The sequence below is a fragment of the Syngnathus acus genome, chromosome 23 (genome assembly GCF_901709675.1).
Source record: "Syngnathus acus chromosome 23, fSynAcu1.2, whole genome shotgun sequence".
Lineage (NCBI taxonomy): Eukaryota > Metazoa > Chordata > Actinopteri > Syngnathiformes > Syngnathidae > Syngnathus > Syngnathus acus.
This window is the reverse complement of record NC_051107.1, coordinates 2,996,408-3,018,891: the sequence shown is the minus strand read 5'-3', so window position 1 is coordinate 3,018,891 and position 22,484 is coordinate 2,996,408. Positions and strand designations below refer to the sequence as shown.

The 22,484-nt window shown below is 44.7% G+C and overlaps 3 protein-coding genes across 6 annotated transcripts in view; 1 reads left to right on the top strand and 2 right to left on the bottom strand.

Annotated features, from left to right (window-relative positions):
- Nucleotides 1-458: 458 nt before the first annotated feature.
- braf (B-Raf proto-oncogene, serine/threonine kinase) lies at nt 459-8,170 on the bottom strand. Of its 2 annotated transcripts, XM_037243585.1 has the most exons (20): nt 7,986-8,170; nt 6,131-6,232; nt 5,786-6,064; nt 5,144-5,247; nt 4,967-5,069; nt 4,748-4,896; nt 4,553-4,672; nt 4,328-4,487; nt 4,195-4,234; nt 3,500-3,619; nt 2,800-2,936; nt 2,613-2,730; nt 2,445-2,529; nt 2,206-2,382; nt 2,089-2,135; nt 1,880-1,998; nt 1,684-1,815; nt 1,471-1,605; nt 1,227-1,380; nt 459-1,144 (listed from the first exon to the last, which is right to left on the bottom strand). In XM_037243585.1, exons 1-20 carry the CDS (start codon nt 8,139-8,141, stop codon nt 1,122-1,124), a joined length of 2,460 nt encoding a protein of 819 aa, XP_037099480.1. In that variant the 5' UTR covers nt 8,142-8,170; the 3' UTR covers nt 459-1,121. The 2 variants fall into 2 exon arrangements, with proteins under 2 accessions (XP_037099480.1, XP_037099481.1); XM_037243586.1 differs by lacking the exon at nt 3,500-3,619.
- Nucleotides 8,171-8,457: 287 nt separating this feature from the next.
- mrps33 (mitochondrial ribosomal protein S33) lies at nt 8,458-9,525 on the bottom strand. 2 transcript variants are annotated; one of them, XM_037243791.1, is made up of 3 exons: nt 9,336-9,525; nt 8,878-9,094; nt 8,458-8,777 (listed from the first exon to the last, which is right to left on the bottom strand). In XM_037243791.1, exons 2-3 carry the CDS (start codon nt 9,090-9,092, stop codon nt 8,672-8,674), a joined length of 321 nt encoding a protein of 106 aa, XP_037099686.1. In that variant the 5' UTR covers nt 9,093-9,094; nt 9,336-9,525; the 3' UTR covers nt 8,458-8,671. The 2 variants fall into 2 exon arrangements, with proteins under 2 accessions (XP_037099686.1, XP_037099687.1); XM_037243792.1 differs by having other exon boundaries at nt 8,878-9,097; nt 9,336-9,520.
- An 830-nt stretch (nt 9,526-10,355) lies between these two features.
- Nucleotides 10,356-22,484, top strand: part of tmem178b (transmembrane protein 178B) — a 38,307-nt gene continuing 26,178 nt past the window's right edge. Inside the window, exons 1-2 of one of the 2 annotated variants that reach the window (XM_037243789.1) lie at nt 10,356-10,549; nt 10,640-11,325. In XM_037243789.1, the coding sequence (XP_037099684.1) occupies nt 10,944-11,325 (382 nt within the window). In that variant the 5' untranslated portion in view covers nt 10,356-10,549; nt 10,640-10,943. Of the gene's footprint in view, nt 10,550-10,639; nt 11,326-22,484 lie in introns of those variants that run through there. The other variant, XM_037243790.1, reaches the window with a different exon arrangement.

The window sequence follows — 22,484 nt, the reverse complement described above, 5'->3', positions numbered from 1 at the left end:
TGGGCACCAATTTTTTTTTGTTGCTTCTATCACCAAAAAGAGGTGTTGCTTTTATGGCCAAGAAAGGTTGTGTAGCTTTCATTGCCTCACCCAAAACGTCGCTTTTGTTGGACCAAAAAAGTTTTGTTGTTTCTAAGGCAAAAAAAGTCTTCTACTGTCCTATCGCAAAAAAAAAATGTTGTTGTCCAAAATCTTTTTACGAATAAAAATATTGAAATTCATGCTTCTATCGCCAAAATTTGTTGCTTTTATTTAATTTTTTTTGGTCATGTCAACTGTCAAATACGTCTTGTTGTTTCTATTGTCAATAGATGTATTATCGTTTCTATCGTCCCAAAAAATCCATATGGCAAAATAAAGAGCTTCTATCACCCACAAAAACTCGGCAAAAAAAAAGCTAATTTTGGTTGCTAACGTCTCATTAAACGGTGCCTTTGTACCTGCCAAAACAGTCTTCATTTTTTTTTTTTTTGGACAAGGGTAAGGTCAGGAATAGGGCGAAGGCAAAAAGCAACAAGCTTGCTGCTAGACGGAAAGTTTTCTCCAAAAAACCCAAACCTCTAGCTAGCGCTAGTTAAAGTCGTAGCATGACAAACTTTGAGCTATATATAGAAAAAGTTGCTTTCAAGTCACGGTTGGGGAAGAAGTCCTCCCGCTTCTCAGCTCATCTCAGCGAGCCCGGCAGAGGGCCGCCCCCTGCAGGCCGCCTTCCAAAGTGCAGCCGGAGCCGCTCGGCCTTTTCCTCGCCGTGTCGCATCCCGTCGCCATTTTCTTAGGCGGGCTAGTCCACCTGGGAAGTTTGCCCCGCCTCCAAATGGTTTTGGTACGGATATATTCGTGCTTGGTTTTCTTTTCCATTTGTGATTTTTTGTGGTGTATTTTTCTTAAATTGGATTTTTTTTTTTTTGCCCCCCTATTCAATTTGCTGTCGCTTTGGCTGGTTGCCCAACGGACAGCTTTGAAGCTGGAAGGAATCTCATCATTTGTAGAGGAAGAAAACGGCACATTCGTTTAAGACTACATTTCAGTTTTGTTTTTTTTCCAGTGATGAATTAATCCACGGCAAGGACGGAAGGACTTTGGAGCAGTGACGAGGGAAGGGCTGGTGAGATGCACAGCACTTACTTGAATGCTGAAAACTCCCCTGGTGGGAAAATAAATAAATATAAATAAATAAATACATAAATGCTGAAATGGAAGAGAAATCCAAGACCTATGGGACCTACCATAGCCGCCCGCTTGGATGGGAGTTTTGGGCGAGGCGCAGGCGTATAAGCTGAAGTCCTCCGTCTGAAAGCCGGCGCGGTTTAACGAAGGCTCCGAGGCGCTGCGGTGGATTTTGGGTAACGAGCGAGCCAGCAGCTCGATGGACGCCAAGATCTGAAAATATTCCCAATTGTTGTCCCGTCACGAATAAGTGGTTCTTAACTCATAATAATAATAATATAAAATAATAATATGAGTAGTAACCTGAGGGAAGAGGGGTCGCTCCTCTCTCTTCTTCTTCAAACAGTCGGCCATTAGCCTCTTCATAGCCTTCGGGCAGTTGCTCCGCACCTTGCTGAGGTCGGGGGACAGGTAACCTCGGCCAACCATGAATATGATCTGCGCATGATTAGCGGAACATATATAGTTATGACAGCTTTTTTTTTTTTGAAAGTCTTTCGAATGACATCATCTTACCTGATCTCTGTTGTTGATGTTGGAGTAGGGCAGCGCTCCTGACATGAGTTCGTACAGCACAATGCCAAAAGCGTAGACGTCAGACTGGAAGCTGTAAGGATTCTTGTCCTGCAGTCGGATCACTTCCGGAGCCTTTGGGGAGGGGACATAAGGGGGTTACTTCAAATGACGCGGCTGTCCGTTTGAAAGCACTCACCATCCACAGAATGGAGCCGGACAGCTGTTCAAACTGGTGGGAGCCGCTCCAGCGGGACTTGACTGTGGCCAGGCCAAAGTCACCTATCTTCACCGTCAGATCCTCATGGAGGAAAATATCTGAGCAAGATGCGGTTAAGGAAAACCGCCACGCTGCACCTGTCATTAGATTTAGACGCCTGTTTTATTGCCGCTTTAAATCCAAGATACTGTTGCTCTTCAGATCGCGGTGGATGATGGACTTGGCGTGCAGGTAACTAAGGAAGCAAAAGAAAAAATTACAAGTCTATTGATGCAGTCAATTGTTGAATTTTGGGGTGTGCTCACTCCATCCCCTGAGCGGTCTGCCTGGCGATGTCGATGAGCTTGATCATTTCAAACTTGGTCTCGATGATGTGCAGGTGGTGGTAGAGGCTGGAGCCTTCGCACCACTGCGTCACGATGGCCAGCTGAGGCTTGGTGGTGTAGCCCATGAACAGCAGGATGTTGACGTGACGTGTTTTCCTGGAACGTTGAAGAATGTCGGCCATGTTCTAAGCGGGGGACGCTGTCGTGTTTGAGGTTACCTGAGGACGCCCACTTCGTTCTTGAAGGCCTGAAGCTGCTGAGGTGTCGGAGCGGTCACGTTCAACATCTTCACCGCCACATCACCTTAAAGGAGTCATTTTTTTAATTAATCGATTTTTTTTTTCAATAGTTGGTGAGCAAGATAAGCAGAGCTGCAATCGTCCTACCATGCCACTTTCCTTTGAAGACAGTTCCAAAGGAGCCGGAGCCTATCCTCTGCCCGAGCGTAATCTGCCCCTCGGGGATTTCCCAGTCATCACTGGAGTCCCGCCTCCCCAGCGTTTTCTGTCGCACACGACACCCGTGAGATTCTTTCGATGGAGACGGGACGTCCCCGTTACCGACGGGACCCACCATCTTGTTGCGGTCCTCGGACGAGGACGACGACTTGCGCTCCCTCTGCGGGCACGGCGACTTCTGGGGCACCTTGACGTTGGTCAGGGAGCCGGGGAGCGAGGCGGGGGGTGTGGCCGACAATCCGGTGGTTGACCCTGAAGGGTGGGAAGGGGGAGGGGGGGGAGAAAAGAGGGAAAGACAGGTAGGTGGAAAGGTAACTAATTCCGAACGACGGGGAGTTGGAATCTAGTATTTGTCGACATGCAGGGGAAAGGTGAGGGGGGGCGCTTGATTGGATGGCGTTAGAGTCAAGCCCCCCTTTTGGCGCCATCTGGTGGCACCTTGGTGTCAAGGAGGTATGTTGAGGTGAGATGAGGAGTTTCATTTCAGTATTTCCCGCCATGTTGTGACGCGGCAACTTAACCTCCACACTTTCGGAGTGCTTAACTTAATAACGCCGGGGACCATAAGATGGTTTTAAATAAATTGCTCAATAATGGAGGAAGAGTCAACATGACAAAAAGCTATTTGAAATGACAATTCAGTTTTAATAAATCTGGCTCGGTTAACTACTGACAGTGGTGGTGAAAGATGGTGGGGCGGGGGTCACACAGCGAATGAGACGGACCTGGTGTTTGCGAATGCGGGGAGGCGGTGGTGGTGAAAGCAGGATGAAGGGGAAGGGGGGGCACGAGAACACACAGAAGGGCCTGACTACCTCGGAACACGGGCTCGGGCTCAAAATCAAACACTATGTCATTGGGGTAGGAGTATAGGAGGGGGCTTGAGGTCCGTGTTCGGTGCTTCCTCAAGCAGCGGGCAGGGTGGGTCGGGGGGGCTGCAGGGCAAAGAGAGACAGACAGACCATCACTGCTATTCACTCACCCTGCCCGTCGCCGCTCAAGCTAAGCGTGCCCACCGAACTCCAAAGCATATCACATCAAGCTTCGGTTGGGCCTTGATTAACATTTATTCACGCGCGTGTTTTTTTTTTTTAAAAGAAATAAATTCAACTTTAAAAATATTGTGTATTATATTAAGGGGCTCCTGTAACACAAATAACTCAATATTGTTTTAAAATGACTTCTTGTTTTATCGATAATAAATAATTTTACGTAAAAACACATCACATCTCATCTTGTTTATAAACATCAACAAAAAGGTTTTTAATTTTTAAATGAATTGAAAACGTTAGTTCCAGCAACGAGGGAAAAAAAAAAAAAAGCAAATGACGACTAACATGAATTACACTGGTCAGGTTGTAGGAAAACGAGCACCGAGTCTAAAGTTTCTAGGGTCTTCACATGCATGTATATACAAACACACACACACACACTCACACAGAAGACCTGAGTGCACGCAGACACGCGGGATGGTGGGAAAAAGAAAAAAAAATGGAGGCAGGATCCTTACCTCCATCAGACCTCACTAGTCCCTGATCTCGGATCAGGTCCTGAAAAAAGAAAAAAGAAAAATTACTATTATTATGCTGGACTCTTACGCAACTATAAAAAGTGCAAAGCATGAAACCGAATTCATCCCTCACATCAATGTTGACGGCCTCGATGGTGTTGATATGAACGTTGGGAGCTGAGGAAGAGCGATCCCGCTGGCCGAATTGGTTGCGGTGTTCCTCCTCGCTGGGCCGGAAACTCGGTGGGATGGGGATGGACTTGGACGGGGACAAGGCGGCGTGGCACATGGACCTGTCGAGACCGCGTGGGCCTGTCAGCAGGCTTATCGGAAAGGTCAGAGTGCAAAGGAGGCTTACCCGGTGGAGTCGGACGGCGGGAGCGACGGACAGACTTCAGAGACGGGGGTGGTCCCCTCGGAGGAGACCTCCTCTTGGGTGAAAGGGTGATGCTCGAAGAACTTGGACACCAGCAGCAAACTGCGCGGCACAGAATTGCGTCATCATCAGCACGCAGGCTTGAACGTGACGGGCTACTTCTCACGTGGCACTTACTCGAGCTGGTCGTAGTTGACGCACATGAGGGGGACCTCGGTGCTGCAGCGCTGGTGGAACTTATAGCCGCACGTCTGACAGCGGAAGCCCTGGAAAAGAAGCTTCCGGCAGAAGTCGCAGAAGGCCAGCGTGAAGAAGGTCTTCCTCACCTGGAATCGACAAACCCGTTCCAATAAACCACATTTTACATTTTTGATATGACTTTTAACATATACTCACAAAGTTGTGCGTGGTGAGTGGCACATTCTCCAAGACTTCCACGTGCAACTCTTCCCCCGTGAGCCAGGAAATATCCGTATCCCAACCGATAGGCTTCTTCTCTCTGATTGAAAATAAAATACAAAATCAGCACAATGTTTTTCTTTCCTAATTTTAGTGCGTTTGCATCGCACTCACCCGTCTTGTACCCTGTAGACGCCGCAGCACTCGGGGATGAGTCCTCGCATCATGAGGGCCTTCTTGAGCGAGTCTCGCACGGTCATCCCACAGCGGGCGGGGACCTGAAACATCTCACCGTTAGTTTTGTTTCCTTACATGTACCGTATTTTCCAGACTATAAGGCGCACCTAAAAACCTAAAATTTTCTCAAAAGCCGACAGTGCGCCTTATAGTCCGGTGCGCCTTATATCTGGACCAAATTCCTAAATTTAAACTGGCCCGAAGCATTGTGTCATGAAATCAATCATAAGTGGCCCGCTGAAGACTATGAATCATGAATCAAAAAGGCTATGGATCATTATTTTGTGATTATAAGCTAATTTGTTGCGTCTGAAGTTGAAATAAAAAAGATAAAATGGAGAATGATTTGATTTGGATTAAAAATCTGACATGATGCATTCATGGTGCGCCTTATATAAAGACAAACTTTTAAAATAGGCCATTCATTGAAGGTGCGCCTCATAGTCCGGAAAATACGGTACTGTGATGGCTCCATTCGAAATAAATAAATGGAACATAATGGCTATAAATAATGTAGGCCTCTGTAGGGGGCGTGGCCTAATGAGTGACAGGACCTCAGTCATTATTTTGAGAACGTACCACTGTTCTCTGTTTATTGGGCAGGAAGACCCGGACGATGGGCTTCTGCGGCGAGCGCGGGTTGCTGCGGCTGGCATCGGTGGGTTTCTGGAGGACGGCCAGGGTGTTGGGCGCCGAGGGGAAAGCCTGAGCGCCTCCCCCGCCGCATCCCGTCTTGACCTCCACAAGCGCCGGCACGGGACTCGGCGAGCAGAAGTCGGTGCCGTTGCCGGTGGCCTCCAGCAGCTGCTGCTCCCTCTGCTGCAGGGCGTCCAGCTTGCTGGTGTACTCCTCATAGGCCTGTTGAGTTGGAGGCGGAGTCTTAAATGATCGAGCTTCCATGCCGTGAAAGCAAACCACTCTCACCTCAAGATATATGGAGGGAGGATTATGTTCTCCTCCAAACTTGTCCAGAAGAGCCTCTAAGTGTTCTTGTGTCAACTTGATCATCTGTTTGATGTTCCAGATCTGTTTTCGAGAAAGACATTTTTTTTGTGATTCATTAAATTCTATTCAGTTTTGCTGACTTTGAAATTAGATCATCTGTCTGGCGTGCGTCACTTTTGTGAATAAAAAGCTTCTCACTGACCGACGGTAATCAGATATCAAAACCGATATCCATTCATGAGAATGACATCACCCGCAACCCATCTCTCCAGTCATTCACTCGAGAGAATATGACATCATGCAAGCTCATCAGTTTTCAGGCTTCCCTTTTGCCTGAATGAATTAGACCTATTCATAAGACTGAAGCAGCAGCGCACATTTTTCCAGCTTCGGGAACTTCACTCCATTCCCCTTCTACAAGTTTGCACAGAACGCAAAAAAGCAAAAACTCAGCGAGTAATTGAAAGATTTGTAATTGCCTAAAGTTGCCACAAGGCGGCAGTAAAGCACTTTTCACTTTCAGGCCTAATTAAATGAAGCTCCTCTTATTACTTCAACAAAGTTGCTTGGCACCAGCAGCCTAAGCAATTATTTTGGCTTGAGCTGTGTTGGACAATTTTTTTTTTTAATATATATTTATTTATGTTCAAATAGCTAAACAGTTTGTCTCAGGAAAAGTAACTTCAACCAACACAAAGCCTTAAGTCTCCTTTAAGAAACGGGGCCAAAATTTATGTAATTCAATACTGCACATACAAATCGAAATAGAGACAGCAAGTGTATCACTTGCAGAGTTAGCACATGACAATGTTTCACACTTAAAAAGGGCTGAAGGGTGAACGATGACTCAATGGGATGTTGAAAAGACGGCTATTTCCTGATATTGCTCTTATCCTCCCGACTTTCAGGAACTGTATCAGACGATGGCTATTTCCATCGCTAGGCCGTCCGTTTAAAGGAAACCTCAAAGATGAACAAACTTAAAGTAATCATCAGAGGAAAAAAAACAAATATTGTTAAAATGTGTGTCAAACTTTGCTAATTCTGGTTATGTAGACATTTAGCTTGGCTTTTATTCTCCAATATAGGATTTTACTACTTTCAGTAGTTTAAATTATGCAGGTCCGCATGGATGTCGCTCAAATTTCAATATGAATAGCAAATCTGAAAAATGAATACCTGAATAAATGTCATTAAAGGGAACAGGTAAGCAGAGCTGCACTGAGCTTCATTGGGTGTGCTGATAACTACTGGAAATAAAATATATTTAGCTGTGAATGAATGAAAACTAGGCGGATTGATGTGCAGAGGCCTGCGTGGTCAAGTGTGTGCATGTTTTTTTTTGTTTTCGTACAAAAGTAACCTGTGCAGCTGCATAATACGTCAACACGACTCCAGCTAGCATCCACCATCTACCCCGAGTGGGTCTCTCCACCGCGTCCACGCAGCGGTGCACCCCACTGGCAAAAGCGCCGCTAATTGCCCGTCTTTGTTGTGTCAACAGCGGCGTGCATTGCGTTGCGTGCCGTGGCGGCGCTGCAGTGAGAGCCGACGGAATAAAGCGAGCAAGGCCCCGAGTAAACACCGACCCCTCGAATAAAAGCTCCCCGTCCAGCTGCTGCACGTTCCCGCCTAGCGCGAACCGAGGACCCCCCCGTTATACGGTTCTAGTCGTTGCCCGTTGTGCCGCATCCCCCGCCGTCCCCGGAGCAGCCGGTGTCTCCTGAACATTTCCATCCAATTAGCCCCGCACGGAGCCCCGTTCCCCGTGCCCACTTTGCTCCCTCCCACCCCCTCCGCCGCCACCATCGCACCGCTGCCGTAAAGCGCCTACCTCCTCGTCTTGCGGACCTTCGGGGATCCCCGCCGGGCTTGAGGGCTCCAGCGCGGCGCCAAGCTCCTCGAGGCCCTGCTCCCCGCCCGGCTGCCGCTCTGAGGTGTCTCCGTTAAAGACGGGCGGTAGGGACTCGGCGCTGCTCAACGCCGCCATTTTAAAGTGTGAGAAAGTGAGTGGAAAATAAGAGAGACAAGCGCAGTGGCGTCGCTGCGGATCTAGGGGGCGACAAAAACAAACTTGAGCAGGCTGCAAAGCATTACGCACGAAACAGGCACACACGCGCAACATCCACAAAGAAATGCAATATCTGTTTATTATTGTTTACTGATTTTTTTCCCCTCCGGTCATTTCTTTTTTACAAAAAAAAATACGATAAACTGTACATACACTTTTAACACAAGCGTACACACAAACAAGACACACATTACCAATACAGAGAATAAGGACTGAAAAAAATGGACGGATGGAATAGTATTTTTTTTTGTCTCTCTTTAATACTTTCAACAGTGAGCAACATTGCATCTGCAGTCAACAAAAATCTTTTCATACATCAAATTTAAATGACACAAACATAATCCTGAATTTTTAACACATCCTGTAAGCATCGTTCACGTTGTGAACATTGTAAAGAATGTTTTGATCGTTAAAGTCTCTCAATTGTCCCAGTTTTGAAGTGATACAGCTCACTTCTTCTTGGTTGCTCTCTTCCCTTCTCCTTTCTTTGGCGGGCCTTTTCCTCTCAGCTTCCTCAAGCGACGCATCTCCTCCTTGAAATCCTCATGCTCATCCCTGTGAACAAATATTAAAGAACAATTAAACAATTAAAGACAGTCCAGGGTGTACAAACTCATTAAAAAAAACTTAGCTCCTGGCACGTGTCAAAGGTTACCTGAAAAGTCCCATGAACCTGAGCTTCTGGGTCATGGAATAGTAGATCTTGTGCTGCGGGTACCAGTCGGACACCTCCTTCTGCTTGGCCATGGGAGGTTCCTGGAAAAGGCGCACCACCTTCATGGACTTGGAGTCCGTCGTACGTACGACATTCCCGAAGATTTGAGCGCTCAGTCTGGCCATGCGCAGTGCATAGTTGGACATGGTGGCCATAGCTGCTTAGTAAGGAGGAGGAAAAGGAAATGTTATGTATTTTATGAGATTCATAAAAGATGATAATAAAATAACAATAATAATGACAATACATTTTAATTGCATTGCGCATTTAATAAAATTATTATGCAATGTGCCGATACTATTATCTTAATTTATTTTTTTCATTTGATACGTCCTGGATGAAAACAATGGCGAGATGGTCATATGCACACGCAAAATGAAGTTTATCGTCATTCTTACCTTAATCTCAAGGCTGTGTTGAAAAAAACAACAGCGATTTAGGCTTGTAGCCGCAAATAAAGCATCATAAGAAACCTAGAAATGTCATTTTATGCAGCAAACAGGCCAAAAATATGCTGCAATTGTGTGTAACCTTCACCAGACGAGCGACACTTCCGTATTCCGTCTGGTTCTGAGCAGTGATTGGATGGTAGCTTTTACTTCCGGGTACATAATACATAGTTTTTTTGCATTTATGCCTCCTCTAATGTTTGTTTTAATTTACATTGATACCTTATTTAATACAAAAAAGACAGAATCATACGTTATAAGTAAAAGTGCATATATTAATATGGTAAAGAACATTTTATTGTATTTTGTGTCAAAAGGAAGTCCGTCGCTAAACTTTACACTGCATACATAATATGGGCGGACAAAAATATACAAAGTCTGTTTAAGTTTAAGCGTATAAAATGTTTTGCTGGCCTCAAAGTGGTATTTTTCATTTTTAAAGCGTATGGATTTTGAGTCCGCTCTAAAGCGTACCTGAAATGTGAATCTCATTTTGACCGCTAGAGGTCACTAAAAGACAAGCAGAAAACATCTTCAGGTAACATTTAGCGAACCCGGAGCCGAAAAACTACCACTCATACAAAATATTTAGTGCTATCATAATTGAGTGGACATTTTTTTCAATATGGTAATAAGCGTTTGTTGTACCCATTGCATTTTTCTAATAATCAAAGGTTTACTGCAGTGTTGTTTTCGGCCACCAGAGTGCAGCACAACATCAGGTGACATAAGTTTCTGTGTGCATTAAAAAATATATTTGTCTATCCATTACTTATATATTCAGGAATGATAATCACTTTATTAATGTTTAAGACGGATCTGAAAAGATCTGCAACTCATAATTTGATACAACTATTACTATTTCTTTTTCGTTCAAAGTAAATAAACAGCATGTAAGGGCTAATAAAGTATTTAGTGGTCTGTGGTATTTTTAAATGGTCGGTCCGAGCCCTGTGCAGTAGTTAGCCAACATGCTCGTGTAGACAGATGGGCGTTGATTGGTCGGCCAGGCGGGCGTACGGGTCCGCTCTGGAGCATCTGCCGTCATCCCGTCATCAGACGTGCTTGGGGGGGAGGACGCTTTGCTGACTCAACGGGCTGATCCCTCCACATTTCCACGGACCTATGCCCCCCCTCCCCCCGCCGCTACTCGGCCACATCAGGTCTGAGCATTTGCATTCTTCTGCACCCTTTGTCCTTAATGGGTGTTAATGACGTTTTCTAATGGTGTGAATGGTATGTTGCCGAGACAGATGCATGCTGCAGATCCTGCTGCTGCTGCTCAGATGAGATAAGCGTCTTCTTCGTGCTGCAGGAGAAAAAGGACGCAAGAGCGGAGGGTTGGAGAAGACACCGGATTTAAAGGATTATTAATTTTTGATTTTTTTTTTTTTTTTTGGCTGCTGCACCCCCCGCCTCCCCACTTAAATTAAAAAATAAATAAATCGTGGATTCCGATCTGCAGAGGTGATGTGAGCCGGACCCAAGCGAGACGAGGGTGGAATCCGCAGAGGAGCTGTCCAACGGTCGTGGTGCTGATGCGGCTGTGAGGCGAGCATGGCTGCCGGGAAGTTGCTGCTCTACGCCGGGCTCGCTCTGTCTCTATGCGCCCTGGGCATGCTGGCAGTGGCGATGTGCTCCGACCACTGGTACGAGACCGACGCAAGGCGCTACAAGGAGCGCTGCCAGAGTTTCTCGAGCCGCCGCAAGGACCCGGGCTTCATCTACATCCCCAACAACAGCCTGCCTCTGCGGGCCGGTCGGAGCGCCGCGACCCGCTGGGAGGAGAAGCTGCTCCTGGCCCGTAACCGGCGGCAGCTGTTCGCCATGAGCGCCGCGGACGAGTGCAACAGGCAGTACAACTCCACCAACATGGGGCTGTGGAGGAAATGCCACCGGCTGGGGTTCGACCAGGGAATCGAAGATCTCATCCGGAAAGGTAGAAATCCGAATTGAAAGTTGCACTAATGCCGGGCTGTGTGGCCCTGTGGCAACGTGCTGACATTAATTAATGAAGGGGCGAATCAATTACCCCTGCATGCGTGCCTGATTGTTTATTTCGCTCTTTCCCAATCTTTATTGAGTGAAGCAGTGGCGGTACGAACTTAAAAGGCGCCCTCGACTTTCACCCCCAAATAAACCCTCAAATGAAAAACACCGGCATAGACATGTTATTTTCATTACTGTAAAAATGATAAATTCAGCCACAGCAAAAAATAATAAAGATCAATAAATATATGTAGAGGCTATGAATGCAATTGTTTACTGTCACTCCCTCTGAAGTTTACAGCCATAATAAGCAAAAACAGAATTATAATGTTATGTGTCCAAAACAACCACATCGGATTGTTATAAAGTTAGCCCAATGCTAACAAAGTGTAAAACACCATAGACAGGCTAACACTATCACTATACATTACTGGCATAGATAGTTGAACAGCTTAGTTGATAATCACCGGTTAATTCAACCAAAGGGTACATTTATTGTCTCGCCATTATACAGCCTGTTTGTTGGCATGCTATTTTTTATTATTTTTTTTTGCCCCCCAGCTGTCCTCCACAGCTCAAGTTGTAGTTTAAATGCTGCTCGCCCGACCTTTCAACTGCAAATAATGACATAATCACGTCAGGGTGCCTGCCAGCTCCACCACTCAGCGTTGCTGTACAAAAGCGTGGAAATGGCAGCACTTTTCTTAATGGGTCTCAATTGCTGTTTTCTGGTGCAGACAAGTCCACCATTAGGACATCCATGACTTGAATGCTACTTAACTTCCCCAAGGAGATATATTACAAATTTCTCAAAACAGTATTATGCCACTGTCATAAAAGTCCAAGCATTAAGAATTATAGAGTTTCCAGCAGTGGTTCTCAAAATAGGGCGTGTGGACCACCGAGGGTCCATGAAATGATGTTAGATCGTACATACAGCAATGACATCATCACCTTGAATGTTAAGAGTTAAACCATTTTCCGAAAAAAAACACACGAAAAAGTGTTTCACATCTGATTTAGGAAGCAGTAGTAATAATTGTCAAATATGTTGAATATACATACACAATTTTTTGGAAACTTTTGCAATATTTAGATGTTTTTTTCTCAGCATTTTTTCTTAACTTTACAGTGAGCAATGCTTGAATTTTAATAACAACCTTTTGATACCACTCCAAATCAAGACCTTGGCAGAGGTCCGTGCTATTCCGAATGAATCTAGTGCAGTCTGTGTTTGAAGGAATGCTAGTGAATCACGATGAGTCGCATTGATTATTCATTTACGATTCCTGTCGGTGAAGATGTTGGATTTTTTTTGGACCCTTTCCTAAAGCCGAGCCAAAGCAAATGTCGAAATCTCCCTGCGGTTGCTAATGCTACAGAGGCAGCCTGTGTGTGTTGTTAAGAGGACAGGAAGCAGCTCTGTGGGTTTTTTTTCCTGCTAGATGTTGCTGGAATAAATCCAAGCGTGAAAAGAGCGCGGAGAGTCTGAATTGCGCTGCAGCTGTGCCTTTATGCCAGCACGCCTGGCTGGCCTCCGCCGCCCGCCATCTGCAGTAATGGCCAGTCAGAGTGTAAACGCAGAGATCACATGAATGCTTCTATACACCGGCGACATCAGCTTCGGAAAAACATTGGGATAATTTGTGACAATAACTTTATTCGGAAGGGTCAACGGGCCTGAACACCTTATGTGCAGTGATGATGCAGGGCTAGCTAGCTATCGCTAGCAGTGGTAGGCTAATTTTAATTAGCTAACATTCATACCTTGCTGATGTGGTATGTTGTCATTTGCACTTTCGTTTCTTTTTTAAGCCTGAAATGATTGGATTTTATGAGGCACACTGTTAATTTTGAAGAAAATTAAAGTGTGCTTTATGGTCCGAAAAATACGGTTACCTTCCAGACACTTGTATTCAATTTCAATTTCTCGTCCCACGCTAATGAGTCACGCCCTATTTAGTTGATATCGTCACATTTTACACACTTCCATCCGTTATCTGTCAGGTATGAATCATAACCCGGTTGTGCTGATCACATCGCTGCGTGCCAATCAATTCCGATTCGCCTCATTCTTTAACTATGTTGACGATTGGCGCGCCCATCCATTTGCCGTGACGCCTCATCTGTTTGTCTCCGGGCCGGATCGACGGCATCCATTTGTCTCCGCGCGTCTGCGGCGTCTAGGCCCGAACCTTCCGGATGCGTCGTTATGTAGATTTATGGAAGCGGCGGCGAGAGGCGGACGGTAATGGGTCAACATAAAACACTAAAACCTCGCCTTTCTTTTTTTTTAACAAGAGTTTTCGCAGGTCGCATTAAGAACGTAATGGCGTGTGCTGGAATGGATGGATGGAGGGTTAGCCGACATATTTCCAAAGCGGATGACCGCCGCGTTTTTCCCGTCAACGACCAAACATGGGCTGATCCCAAAGAATGATGAATTGAGGCCATTACGGCGAGACGAAGTGACAACGTTCTTGCTGCACACACAAACTGTTGCTAGTCATGGAAAGCTGCCACTTCAGAAATGAAAACATCGACGTTTGTTCTGGCTCCTGTCGGATATCCAGGGAATGACTGAGGCCTTTAAAAAAATCAAACATTCAGAAATATTCGCTAACCAGATACCACTTTTGTCCCACTACACCACAGGTGTCAAACTCAAGGCCCGGCCGGGGGCCAGATACGGCCCGCCATATCATTTTATCGTGTGTCATTATTCGAATTGCAAATTGTCTTTACTTTTAATATCTTTTTTTTAATATTTGACCAGTTTTTACTCGTCTGATTTGAAAATGAAATGAAAATTTGTTTTGTAGCTTTTACTGGATATAATATGAGGTGCTCATACGTTTATTTGGGTTGACAGTCACAATGGCATTCCGAAAGAAGCTATGACTACAATGCGGCCTGCAAAAAAAAAAAGAGTTTGACACCCCTGCACTACACAATAAAACCTTATGAATAAACTCCCATGCTGCATTATGCCAGAATTCACCACACCACAAAATGTATTCCCAAAAGCCGTATTCAAATCATTGACGCATGATCTGGATGCAAAACGTCGCTCGGCTCTTCTGACGTCAGACGTTTATTTACACGGCAGACGGTTTGTTGCCACCAGGAGTTCTCTCGTCTTCAATAATTTAGGTACATGCGCGAACACCCCCGCGCTCGTTAGCGGTCCCGCTGCGCGCCGGCGACACGCCGAGCCCGGGCCAGGCCGCCTGCCGGCTGCTTCCGAGCGACGTGTCGTCGGATGAATGAAACGCTAAGAGTCACGCAGAGAGCAACGTATATGCGTACTTTGGCCGTTATTCTTTGCATTTATGACATCAAAGTAATGTTATCAAACATGGTTTACAGGGGAGATACTTTTATGACATTGATCCGTTACCATGGCAACCCTGGATTCCATCTATAGACTCTAATAATTATATGTACTTGTCTCGAGGATAAATTAGTCACTTGTCTGGATTTTCTTACAGTGTTGATTGCAACACTGGAAATGTTCGCGCTCATTATAACGGCTTGTCAATCAAAGGTGTGTTCATATTTCTCAGGGTCTGTTAGATAACACACATAAAGTGGGAAAAAAAAATCTGGGGAATGTTTAGCTGATTTTTAGCAAATTGGCAAATTCAAAATAACAAAATTTTGTTGTTGGGTTTTAATAGAATTTTCCTCCGTCAACATCGGATGACATCATAGATAGTCTATGGAAAAAGCGAGCACTTTGTTTTCCATTCGTCGCACGGCGCGGACCCGCAGAAAAAAACAACGATTTGTCCGTCGTTAATAATGAATGATGTTCTCTCTCTTGACAAAACAAAGTGCTTTTTAGATGAGGCGCAGATTGATGCTGATGATTCGTTGCGGTTTCTCCTTTGAGGAGGGATGGAAAAAAGTAAAGTCCAAAGATTGTTTTTTTTTTTCATGACGTCTCCATGGCGACTGAAGTGTCATCAACTGCCAATTGGCGCCAGGACCCTCTTTTTCATTAAGACTCTCATCCGGACATTAAGCGGGACTTAGCATGTGACTCAAGTGGCGACGGCGTCTTCCCAAGGGTGCCGCTGGCCTCTTACTTACTTGATTGACTTGCAACACGTCCGGCGAACGTCCCGCCTCTCGCTCAATGTCAGCTGGGATTGGCGCCGGCCAAATGTGACCCTGCGGAATATATATGATGTCGATAATGAATAAATGGAGTCGGGCTGATGTGTACAAGGTCGGACGGGCTTTGTGGACTGAACCTTAACCAGAGCGTTGATTCTAACTTTGGGTGGAATTACAAAATGTCTTCACTTTTAAAATATAGAAATATTGCCATTTATCTTTTTAAAATATTTGAGCAGTTTTTACTAATCTGTGATTTTAAAACGTTTGTTATGCAGCCTCTACTGCATGAGGTATTTATTTGGGTTGACAGCCATTATGGCCCATCGAGGGAAGCCACGATGCGGCCCGTGACAAAAATAAGTTTGACACCTGAACGATTTGAAATACAATTTGGGATCCAATTAGACTGGATGCTGCCAGCAAAGCTCACATTTAGCCACCTTCAATTCTGTGCTCGAAGCTTATTGTAGTTCAGGTCATGAATAAAAAAAAAAAGCTGCTTACATGCAATAATAATAGTACAGCTCATGTGGGAGGGGGGCTTGATGAAACGTTCCCCAATACGAGCGCACACAATACGGGCCGGTCAGGTCCAAAACAAACTGCGGAGGCTTGCCTGCTGGATGGAAAAACATGTTTGATTTTACATCAGTGGACATTTCCATTCTCTCTTTCTCTTTCTGGCTGCACGTCTTTCCTCTGGCCCCGTTTAATCAAAGGCTTATCAAGTCAAGAGAGCTCCGTGGGCCTCCTACAAGAGCCCGCATCAATCAGATCCTTATTCTGCCTGTCCAAAGACTTGGAGAGGAAGGAGAGCAGATGAAGGGGTCGCTCTGTGGCTCCAGCTGCCTCCCCCCTTCGTCACAAGAAAGGCCTTTTTAATGGCTCAGGACTGCGGGACAATGCAGGAATTCTGTCCAGTTGGGAGAAGAGGGAAAAAAAAAAAAAAAGCAATGCTTATTTGTGTGCAGAGCAGACCGCCGAGATGCCGCAGAACTTTCTGGAGCACGGGTACTAATTGCGAGCAGGAAGATAAGCCTTCATGGCCTTGTCTCTGTTGCCATGGCAACCTTCTGTGATTAGGTGACATGTTCTTTCGACAAAATGGATCGTCTCGGCCGTACCTCCCTCATTTCCGTTTAAATTCTTAACTTCATAATTACAGGACGCCGAATGATAGGAGACCGAGGTGGGATGATGAGTGCGTAGGATCTAATTTAACAGGAGCGACTACAAAGGAAGGCTGCAGATTGCTGAGGTGTCGGAATTGCTCGAATTCCATCAAACGCAGGCAATGAGTTGCGCAATTGAAACGACGTTGCGCTCTAATGATATCGTTTTGATGAACGGCATTGAGGACACCTGAGGTCAAGAAACGCTTTCACTATTTAGCTGTACGAGCAGCAAATATATTAATACGCATTAGCTTTGGCAGTTTTATGACAATTATCGGTTCGTAGGAGAACATTGAGTCGGCCGGGTTAAAAGGTAAACTTCACGGAATAACACATCGTTCCTTTCCTGCGGGAAATAAATGCAAGCAAGAGCAAAATGACCTCTGGCAAAGCACACTGGTCAAACCGAAAGTGAATAACTTTTAACTTTTTGTTAAAGCACATTTTTTGAAGTACCTCTAGAGCAAAAAAGTGTTCAAATATTTTTGTACATTTTTAGGATTAGCCAATTTAAAAAAAAAAAAAATAATATTTTTATCATGTGTTACATTTTAGTAAACTGGTGATTTCTTATTTATATTCATATAAAGCAAATCGTAAAAAAACGTCAAACTTATAAATTGAGGAATCAAATTCAGGATTTTTTTTTTCCACAATTACACAAGAAAAATATTTTTTCGCTAAGCTTAACGTTCCTATAAATAGCCTTACGTACGAGTCCTGTTTTTACGCTGGAGGTAATTCAATTTCAAGGGGTAGTGACTTTGAAATTTCACCCAAAATATGCCCATTACGTCGGCTCATTGGCTCACAGTCCCTTCGTGAGCTTAATTCACCTCTTCACCATGTTCTATTTTTGTCTATAACGAGAGTGCGCTCAACCGGAGGAAAACGGCGCACTAATTGGGCTATAATTTTTAATCATAAGTAATTTGATGATAGCATGACGCAAACATGTTACCAAGACGCCTGGGAACTGAGAAGCATCTTCACATCGTTTGCTGCTGCCTTTCTGTCTTTCCAAAATCAGGACTTTTTTTTTTGTGGCCTCTTTACTGTCACGATTTATGTGACAATTTATTAAGGAAGTTGGATCATAAAGTTTTCCGGGGAGATTCGGCTTTACGATCTTTTGATGGTTGCAGATGCCCGTTGCCTTGCAGGGGTGAGGTGTGTCGGATAAAAGCAGGTGCACGACGCCCGGGGAAGAATTATTTCCCGCTGAGTACGGTGGTCAAAAAGGTGCCGTTTTGACAAAGCGCAAAAAGAGTTAATTGATGACAAAAATGTCGTTAAAGTCCTTCATCCCCAAATTTGAGATCCTCTCGCACTGATGTGGGTTACTGACATTTTGTTTGAAGTGCTGATACACGAGTTTAAGGGATTTGGAGGTGTTTAAAGAATTATGTTCACAGTTGGCGCTGTCTGATGATTTAAGGAAACCCGAACACCGAAGAACAGAAAATAGAATTGAGTTTTTTCTGTTCGTCTTTGTCGCAAAAGTGACCCGGCGACGACCTCGAGATCAACACCAAGTGACTATTGCGCAACTGCATTTTATCGTTAAGTGTATTCGCGGTGTTTATTTACTTGGCGGTGCCGCTGACAGGCTGTCTGTCACAACCTCGTATCGTCGACCTTTTGATGGCAGACTCACGGGAGCGTCCTCGACTGTGTCCTCATCTTAACTCTGAGACAGGCTGCTGACGGAAGACCGTGACCCGCCCGTGAACTTTCGCAACCGTTGATCGGCATCGGTTATCATAAAACGTACTTGGGATGGTTTGCACGACGCTACCTTGACTTCCAAGATTAGACCAAGTCAGAAAACACGGTGACTTTTTCCCCCATGTTGGAATTACGCTAACCGATTAATCGGCTGATTATCGGAAAAAATCCATTCCATCCCCGGGAAAAACAAAGGCGAACGGTGTCCTGGATACGCCGTAAAAGGGTGTGTGAAATTATGCTGGGATCTTAATGTGCACTCTGAGATTTCTTTATTCACAGGTCTACTGATGCACTCGCAAAATGAAATGCGGCCTCACAACTCTGCAAATAACTTTTACTATCGGGCTCTGTAGAGACACCTCAGCTCCAGCCGATCGTAGCCTATTTCCGTCGTAAACTAACAATCCGCCACTATGAATGCGCAGAGAATATTTCTCATCCCACGTGTGTTCCAGTGGGGGTTGGTCTTGCGCCAAGTGGTGTCGGTGTCTCGGCGTCAGGTTGGCTCGAGGGTCTTGTTACAAACACCTCAATGCCCCGCGGCCATCGCGGTGGCGGCGGCTTCCTCCCGCTGCTGTGTCCCGCTTCACAATATTTCATAAATTGACTGACTGCCTGAAGTTCGATTGAAAGTTCCAGACCTGATTTAATTCTCCTTTGGGTTTTGAAAAGTGTTGAGGATTTCATTTCCGAAAGGCCTGCTTCCCCTCATTACCTCGACTAACCTGCGCTGCCATTTGGTCAGCTCCGTTCTGCCTTTCCGCTCCACTAATTGAATTCCGAAACAGGATCTGGCCAGACGAAAATAATCAGGGTGAATTATCGCACCCAAATTCAACTCCGCTCGAAATGAAAATATTATTTTGAATTTCGGACTTATGTCATAAATAGTGGAGAGATTTTTTTTTCTTTCTATAATGTTCCGTAAATCTTGTTCCTGAATTCACCCGCGCTATAGATAGACTGCACACTCCACTGCCGATTTAATCCGCCCCAGAAGGCTTAGCTAGACCCCGGTTAATTCTTGTGCGACACAAAAATGCACCACTGGAGATGGAGTGGCCACTGGCCAGTTTTCGAGATGGAGCCCAAGTCGCACAGTTTAATCACAATTTCTAGACCTTAATTTGCTGGAAAATCAAAGAATTGGGGGCTCGAGGTTGTTCCCTGATGCACGCATGAGAACGTTTTCTCAATCAGTGTGCGGGGGGGCTTAAAATACATCTAGGCTTGTCGTAAATTTTCTTTTTAGTGTTTTTGAGCACACGCAGGCTTGTATCAGCTTTTTTCTCAAGTGATTAGTCACTTGGTATTACCTGATTTGCTCGTCACGTCGGTAATTAGAGCGGCTGACATTCACAGCCATTCTCTACCTCAACTTTTTTTTTTTTTGTCGGCAGTTCCCTGCACGCTACGTGCGTGGATGGGAATTTCAAACGGCAGGCGTGGAGGGAAGCACAAAAGAGCAGCTGCAGCTCTTTGACGTCACGCGCCCGAGTGTAGCCAGGTGGCTCCGTTTGGGCTTCGGTATCACAAATGGGGATCGATAACTCAGGCTTGTCTGGCATGAGGCCCTGGGGGCGGAGTTTGACGATGGCTACTTCCTGGTATTGCGTATTGATGCTGGCGGATGTTGTTCGATTTCAGTCTGTTATTGTGTTGGAGATGGACGGTAATTCTTATGGAAATCATTTCGAATTGAATTCTGTGTCTACACTCATACTTGCCAAATTACCATATCGTCTACATTTAAAAAAAAAAATAGCATCTAGGATGTCATGACCTCAATCTGAATGTTATTTATTGACAAAAAAAGAAAATTAATAGCATCCTTCACTCACATTAAGGCCCCGCCTCCAAGGAGTTCCTGTTGTGACCCTAACTGCACTTTACCACCAATCTATTTCGCAACAAGATCCACATAAATTTTTTTTTGGGAACAAACAAGGTGATAAATGAAAATTGCAAGATCCAGCAAAGGAGCAAGAGACTATATATCACAATCTCTCTCTCTCTTTCATCGCACGCCCCGGAGGAATTGTACAGATGGAGGCATGGTAACTAGGTTATTGCCGCTGTTAATTAAATGCACTCAGTGTGTGTGTGTGTTTTGAGCCCAAACCTTGGGGAAAAAAAAAGTTAAGTGATAGAAGTGTGAATGAGTCAAAAAAATTTGATGCATTGTCAGGATTGTGATGGAAGCCCCTGAATTTATCCTCAACTGCCCCTTCCTTGACGAGTATATTTCCATATATTCTGTGTGAAAGGCACCGTCATTGCCATGGCAACAGCTGCCAACCTTACCAAAGCGTAACATCAGCATTATCACGCACAACTGCTGGTGCAGATGCAAACATACACAGTCAGAATGCATTTCAAGTCATCTGAGGACATGTGCCAGGTGATTGCAATCCATGGCAGTGATCCGGAGGAGTTGCTCTTTAGCCGCCAGAGTGATGTGGCTAATTGAATAGCGTCCGTCGGTCTGGGTGGCCGTGGGGAACGAGAGACTGTCTGGAGCTTTGAGATGACACGCCGGCTTATTTGTCAAGAAATTCAATGAAAAGACATGACAGCACTTGTTAGAAATGGGCTGATCTCGACCAGACGCAGTGCATTTATAAAGGTTACTGACTATATGCCCAGCTTTTCCATTGTGTGAACTTATGGATCACGTGACCAAAACTATTTATGTATTTATTTGCTTATTTTTCATATATTATTTATTTATATATTATTTTTTTATTTAAGTTTATTTAAGTTTCACGTTTATTTATTTATTTATTGTTATTTTGTTATTTATTTATTTATTGTTTAGAATGTTGAGTCATACCCTCATTAACTATTGTTGAATATGGTTGAAAATTGTTGGGCCGTAGCGCCAAGACCATTTCTCCGCTTGGCCTAAAATTTGGGATTTACTGTCGTCCCTTCACTATCAACAATTCCACCGAGTTTCGTGAAAATCGAAATCTGTTAGGTGATTTGGCATGGAAGCAATTTTGTCCATTATTCAATTTTACAATGGTGGTTTTGAACAAGGTATGTAAATCTGCACTACACACTTTTGTTACTTTCAAAAAAATGCTTTTATTCATTCTTCCACACTTTAGGCTCCTTTTCTGGTGTAATTCTCAATCCTTGAGGAATTTCGACCAAAGCAAAGTCACTGAATATATTAAGACACCAGGGAACTATATCGTCTTCTTTCAAATCCTCTTCCATACGCATCAAACTGTGTTCACAAGTTAAACGGGGAAATGTGCAGACAAGAGAGGAATTAATGGAACACGACGCACAAGGACGGGGGGGGGGAAAAGTGCCGAGCGCAGCCGGCAGCGACACGCAAGGGGGAACGCTGCCATCATTATTCTAATATCATGCTAATTTTATACGTCCATCTGATTCGGCGGTACGCTCGAAATGCAGAATCAGATGAGACGAAGGACGACGAGTTCTGGAAGTAAGCAAAAGGCGTCCGGATCTAATGCAAAGAGTGATAACAACACAGATTGGGTCTTCTCGGGGACAACATTTGGGCTGATGAATTGTCTTTTTCCCTTTGCTTCCCTCACTGAATGCTGATCCCCCCCCCCAACGTGCCGAAGGGCACAATAATTGGACTTGGCCATTGAGGCTTGAAAATCAATTCCATCAATATGTGAAATAGCCCTCCCGTCATTTCGCTGAGGTGGAGAATATCCACCGACCGTCCTGTCGTTACTGCTCGCTATTATGCCGTCTTAATGGAAGCCCATACAACAAGCTCAATTATAGCCTTTCAAGGAAGTTTAGAAATGCGCATAATATGCCGCAATAATGATAATAGTAGACTGGAATTAAAATTCAGACAATGCGTTCTGGCAATTTGGAATGGATTCTTTCCATTATTTCCCCTGAAGTCAAACTGTCATCATTATAAAACTCCTAAAGTGTTTCAAGTTTGGAGAAGTTTGTTTTTTTCTGCTTTGTATTGTGAGCTAAAAATTTTATTATCATTCAGCTTCACTAAAGTTAAAAACAAAGAAGAGCTACCGTATTTTCCGGACTATAAGGCGCACCGGACTATAAGGCGCAC